A 6864-nucleotide genomic window follows, 5' to 3' on the forward strand; every position below is an offset into this window, starting at 1 on the left:
AGAAAAAGTACAGGAAATAAAATATTTAGGGATTATTATTGATTATAGATTTAAATGGGAAAGTCATATAAATTATTTAAATAACATGCTACGTAAATTCTTCTATTTCTTCAAAGATGCAAGATATGTATTTAATAAATACTGTCACGTAGGCTTATTATATATTATTGCTATCTATGCACTTTAATGAGTACCTGGTCGTTATCAGTGTATTTTTGTCTTATTATTAATGTTAATTGTCGCTAGATCGGTGTCTCCCTCTTGCACTGCTGTTAGTCGGACGTGAGCACTGTGTCTAGCATAATATCGTGTAAAAATAAAAATAAAATTTACAGTCCACTAAAGAAAATGCGTTAAATTTATTAACCAGCGTAACATTTGGTCCATCGGCCGGATCGCAAGAGTGTCGTGTATTATCTCATGTCGATTTCAAACGGGTTATCGTGTCAGTGAAATTCAAAAAGAGGTTCGTGTTGAAAATTCACATCGCGGGATGAGCTAACGAATAAAAATCAAGGTAAGAGAGTCATTCCTATCGTATAAAAATTATCATAGTTCCCTTATTCCTTAAACTACAAAATAGACACGTATTCAAGGGTTAGGTAGCGTTAGCAATTCGTAGTTAGTAAAATTAATTATTTATAAATAATAAAAACTAACAGAGTCCGCCCATAGCAGACAGGTACAAAGTACAACTCGTAGCAACAATCATATAGATTATATAATTATTGGATATTCCATTATTCAATAATTTTAAATAGGGTCGATACACTGAACGGTTGGCAATTATACCTATATACAAGAGCATTAAATATGGCTGAAAACATATCAGCACTGATAGCGCGAAGAGGCCAATTAAAGGCAGCGATAACTAGATTCTCAACTTATATACAATCAGAAGGACGAGAAGTCGTACAGATTGAGATTCGTAAAGCAAAAATAGAAGAGAACTGGTACGAATTTGAAAAGGTACAATCGGCAATAGAGGACAACGACGAAGAAATACGAAATACAAGTGAACATTATCCCTACCGAATAGAATTTGAAAACTTGTACTTTAAGGTCATGTCAGAAGCCGAGATATGTATAAGAGTGTCAAAAAGGGAAAATTCGAAGGTCGAAACAAAAATTTGATCGATTGGGGTCAAAACAGCGAAGAAAAAACACAAAGAGGCAGTACGAAATCAATAGTTAGATTGGCTCCATTAAATATTCCAGTTTTTTCAGGAAAATATGACGAATGGATGTCATTTAAGGATATTTATATGTCTGTAATGCATACTAACGAGGACTTGACTGCCATAGAAAAGTTTTTCTATTTAAGGTCATCTCTGTCAAACGACGCAGCAAGTTGTATAAAATATTTGGAAACTACCGCAACAAATTATGATATAGCTTGGAAAAGTCTGATCAATAGATACGATAACAAAAAAATTTTGATACAGACGCACGTAAAAAATATTGTGGATTTGCCTCCAATAAACGAGAGCACCTCGACAAAATTACGTCAATTTTCCGACGATCTCGTCAGCAATATGAAAGCTCTAGAAACGCTTGGACAGAAGCCGAAAGAGTGGGGTCCACTGTTGTTGCATATACTGTGTTCAAAATTAAACAACGAGACGTTGAAAGAGTGGGAGATTAAATCGGTCAAGGACAAAATACCGTCCGTTACGGAATTAATCCAGTTCATAGAGGATCGATTCCAAATATCCGAATCCATTGAATCGTCGAAATATATAAATACAGAGTCTGCAAAAAAGGAAAAAGGTCTTTCAAAGTTTATTAAAAATAATAAATACAAAGCCGCAACAAGTTCAACGGCATTTACATCGACAGCTACGGCTATATGCTATGCGTGTAATCAGCCGCACACTATTTATAAATGTCCCGTATTTACTTCTTTATCGGCACGTGATCGTATTGACAAAGTAGTCCAACTGGATCTGTGCAAAATTTGTTTACGCAAACACAGCGGTAGTAAATGTTTTGGTAAATATTGTTTTAAATGTAATAAACCACATAACACGATGTTACATTTAAACCAAAAACCTAATATCAACGAACAAGTAGTAAACACAGATAAAGGTGAACAGATGGCTACGACGTCAACGACAGCACATGTCGCTAACGAGACAGATAACGTGTTGCTAGGTACCGCAGTAGTAGAAGTATTCGGCTTAAACGGCGAGAAGACTTACGCCCGGGCATTGCTCGATTCGGGGTCTACTAATCATTTCATTTGTGCGGAGTTGGTAAACAGTTTAAAATTAATTAAAAATAAGACTAATCATATTGTTTACGGCATTGGGAATTCAAAACAAAACGTGACGGCAACGGTATCGTTAAGAATCAAATCGCGTGTGAGTGATTATGAAATAAACACGCAATTATTAATTGTTCCAAAAATCACGGGAGAGTTACCTGCGCGGAGTGTGTCTAAAAGTAAGGTGAAACTCGAAAAGATTACACTTGCGGATCCGTCATATAACGTTCCGCAGAAAATTGACATATTAATTGGAGCACGTCATTTTTATGATATTGTGGGAGCTCAGCAGTATAAACCGGAGTCAAATGGCTCTGTATATCGCGAGTCTAAATTTGGATATATTATTTCTGGTTTAACATCAAATGACACAAACATAAAAAACACGATTTCCTGTTATGCATCAAACAGTCATGAAAACAAATATGAGTCTTTAGAAAATGTAATACAACAGTTTTGGCGCGTCGAGGATTATGGCCAAAGCAAACCGTACATGATGGAAGAACAAACTTGTGAACAACATTTCAAGCAGAACGTTAGTCGCAGCGAGAGCGGTCGATTTGTCGTACATCTACCGTTTCGCGGAAACGTCTCAAAATTAGGCAATTCCTACGACATCGCAAAAGGAAGATTATTCGCAATAGAAAGGCGATTTAGAAAAAATCCCTCGCTGAAAAGGGATTACGTAAAATTTATGAACGAATATGAAAAATTAAACCATATGACACAGAATATGGATAACGAAGAAATCGAATTGCCCGGTCGTATGTGCTATCTAGCTCACCATTGCGTCCAAAATGAAAACAGTCTCACAACAAAATTACGCGTAGTATTTGATGCATCAACAAAAACAGAAAGTGGGTTTAGTTTAAACGACGTACTACAAAAGGGACCGTCAATACAAGAAGAATTAATTCACATATTAGCCAGATTTCGCACGCACAATTTTGTGTTAACTGCCGATATAAAAAAAATGTACCGACAGATACAGGTCTGTGAGCAACATCGTGATTATCAGCGTATATTGTGGAGAGAGAACGATAATGACCCTATAAAGATATATCGATTAAACACTGTCACCTATGGGACAGTACCTGCGTCTTATCTCGCGACGGCTTGCTTACAAAGATTATCGGAAATCGGACAAGTTCAATATCCAACAGTAGCACCATTAATTGCACATGATTTTTATATGGACGATTTTATCAGCGGCGCAGCTACAAAGAAAGACGCAATCGAGATACGCAATGCACTTATCAAATTAATGTCTACAGCTAAATTAGAGCTAGGTAAATGGGCGTCTAACGATTCGGATATAATTCGAGATGGTTTCGACAACAATGATGGCTTAGTGGATTTTCAAGAGACAAGTAATGATTTAACTAGAATACTTGGTCTATATTGGGACTCTCACACCGATGAACTTAAATATAAGATTAATGAAACGTCGTTAGTAACGCCTCTTACTAAACGCAACATATTGGCCGATATTGCACGTATATACGACCCACTCGGCTTAATTGGTCCGGTAATAGTATGTGCAAAATTAATCATGCAAGAGTTATGGAAAGAGGGTTTATCTTGGTCAGAACCGGTTTCGGAAAAGATAAGCAGTGAGTGGTATAAATACAAATCCGAATTATCGCATCTAAATGCAATTAAAATTCCGCGTCAAATTACGATAAACGATAAAATACACTCGATACAAATACACGGTTTCGCGGACGCGAGTATTAAGGCATATGGATGTTGTTTGTATTTACGTTGTACGGACATGAATAACAAACATAAGATACAATTAATTTGCGCAAAGTCAAAGGTAGCACCACTAAAAATATTGTCGCTACCACGATTGGAATTGTGCGCCGCTCTATTGCTAGCAAAGGTAGCAAATAAGATCGTACCAAGGTTGAAATTGTCAATCAGTAAAGCATATTATTGGACTGATTCCAGCGTCACATGGTGCTGGATTACGTCAACGTCGAAAAAATGGAAAACCTTCGTAGCACACCGAGTTGGTCAAATTCAAGAGATCACGTCTCCCTCAAACTGGTTTCACATTAGCGGTGTCGATAATCCAGCTGACGTGATTTCACGCGGTTGTTGTCCCACCCAATTAGCGAGTTTATCAGTCTGGTGGAACGGGCCAAGTTGGTTGTCACGACACGAAAACGAGTGGCCTGATACAACGAACCGCTCATTAGATTGCAACGAGGAGAGCGCAGAAACAAAAATAAATGAGATAAGCGCTCTATGCACTACGGCAAGGGATATAAATATCATAAATCGGTATTCGTCTTTCGGTAAATTGATAAGAGTCGTAGCATATTGTTTACGATTTAAAGCTAATTGCTTACGTAAAACCGACAAACCAGGCGACCGGTGCCGACTGATTGGTAATTTAAGTGCTGACGAAATAAAATTGGCAAAAACGGCATTAATTAAAGTTGTTCAAAGAAATGAGTTTGCTAATGAGATAAAATCTATGCTTAACGGAGAGGCAATATCAAGTAAGAGTAAGTTATTTCGTCTGCGACCGTTCTTAGATAAGAATAATATAATACGCGTGGGTGGACGATTAAAACATGCAGCATCAATTTCGATATTCCAGCGTAACCCTATAGTGTTACCACCAAATAGTAATTTCACGAAATTATTGTTATGTAATGAGCACGTAACACTAATGCATGGAGGTCCACAAGCTATGTTATCGTCGGTACGCATGAGCTACTGGCCAATTAACGGTCGCAATTTAGCACGAAACATAGTAAATAAATGCGTTATTTGTTTTAAACAAAAACCTATTATAATGCAACCGATAATGGGTGATCTGCCTAAACATCGGGTATCTCCAGGCCGCGCGTTTCTAAGATGTGGAGTAGACTTCGCCGGGCCCTTCATGGTTAAAACTAGCACTCGAAGAAATGCCCCGAAAGTGAAGTCTTATGTAAGCGTTTTTATTTGTTTAGCTACGCGAGCTATACATCTCGAGCTCGTCAGTGACCTGAGCACCGATGCTTTTATACGCGCATTAAATAGATTTTTTGACCGTCGGGGAAAAAGCATGGTAATATACTCAGATAATGCAACGAATTTCGTAGGGGCCAACCGGAAACTAAAGGAATGGTACCAATTATTTCATAGTGACGAAAATAAAAAAAGGACTATGGATACGTTATCAGATTTAGGCATTGATTGGAAATTCATACCTGCCCGTTCACCTCACTTCGGCGGTCTATGGGAAGCAGGTGTAAAATCCATGAAATCTTTATTATCCAAAGTCTTGGGTGATTCGTACTTTACTTACGAGGAGTTGCTAACTATTATAACCCGAGCAGAGGCGTGTCTAAATAGTCGTCCTTTAACACTTATGTCCTCCGATCCTAGTGATATGTCTCATTTAACTCCCGGGCATTTTCTCATCGGTGACTCTCTCTCCGCCATACCAGAAATTGATGACACAAACGTACCAACAAATTATCTATCTCGTTGGCGACGCGCGTCACAATATTCGGATATTCTATGGAGACGGTGGAGCAAAGAGTATCTGTCCCAACTTCAGGAACGGGCAAAGTGGGCAAGCGAAAAGGGTATCAAACTGAAGGAAGATTCCATTGTACTCATGCGCGATGAAAACCTTCCACCAATGAAATGGCGTTTAGGTCGGATTATCAATGTCATACCAGGGCAAGACGGTGTTATACGCGTGGCTGACGTTAAAACGGCGAATGGAACTTTTCGTAGAGCCGTCAGGCAATTATGTCCATTGCCATTTGTGGGTAATTGTAATTTGTAAAAAAAAAAAATATATTTTGTTTATTTGGTTTGTATAATATGCTTATTAGATGTAATTAAATTTTGTTTATATAATTTGAATTATTATTTGAAATGTTATTTCAAGGCGGGCGGCTTGTCACGTAGGCTTATTATATATTATTGCTATCTATGCACTTTAATGAGTACCTGGTCGTTATCAGTGTATTTTTGTCTTATTATTAATGTTAATTGTCGCTAGATCGGTGTCTCCCTCTTGCACTGCTGTTAGTCGGACGTGAGCACTGTGTCTAGCATAATATCGTGTAAAAATAAAAATAAAATTTACAGTCCACTAAAGAAAATGCGTTAAATTTATTAACCAGCGTAACAAATACTATAAAAGAACAATTTCCTTATCACTAGTACAATCAATTTATACTTCGGTATATCAATTTGGGGTGGAGCCTCAAAATATATCTTAACAAAACTTATTGTCACTATAAATTGTATTATTAAATTCTTACTAAATTTACCAATGAATACTTTTTTTTTTTTTTTAACAAAATTCTTTATTACGCTATCTGTTACAATTAGAACAATAAGCTTAAGTGATAATAACAAAAAAACACAGACAGAGGAGACTGAGGGAAGAGACCTCCCATCGGAGGTACTTCAACATGAATATTAATTTAAATTTAAGGTATTAGTCCTAGCATAATATTAATAATAGTGATAGTGCAGTGAATACATAATAGTTAAGTAACAAAGATCATATAAGTTGTAGTGATACATTTTTTTTTTTTTTTTAAATTATAAAAGTAGGTCACGACACCATTGCCTTT

The 6864-nt window shown here is 36.9% G+C and overlaps 1 protein-coding gene across 1 annotated transcript; it reads left to right on the forward strand.

Moving 5' to 3' along the window:
• Positions 1-813: 813 nt before the first annotated feature.
• LOC132933358 (uncharacterized) lies at positions 814-6062 on the forward strand. Its single transcript, XM_060999653.1, has 2 exons — positions 814-1015; positions 1063-6062. The coding sequence occupies exons 1-2, from the start codon at positions 814-816 to the stop codon at positions 6060-6062; spliced, it is 5202 nt and encodes a 1733-aa protein (XP_060855636.1).
• Positions 6063-6864: the final 802 nt, after the last annotated feature.

The sequence above is a fragment of the Metopolophium dirhodum genome, chromosome 1 (genome assembly GCF_019925205.1).
Source record: "Metopolophium dirhodum isolate CAU chromosome 1, ASM1992520v1, whole genome shotgun sequence".
In the NCBI taxonomy this organism is placed as follows: domain Eukaryota; kingdom Metazoa; phylum Arthropoda; class Insecta; order Hemiptera; family Aphididae; genus Metopolophium; species Metopolophium dirhodum.

What these genes read in the sequence shown, in the direction of transcription:
- LOC132933358 (XM_060999653.1), top strand. Translation starts at nt 814, where the DNA reads ATGGCTGAAAACATATCAGCACTGATAGCGCGAAGAGGCCAATTAAAG. An exon ending in CGAAGAAATACGAAATACAA is followed by an intron (nt 1,016 to 1,062) that starts GTGAACATTATC and finishes TTGTACTTTAAG; the next exon opens with GTCATGTCAGAAGCCGAGAT.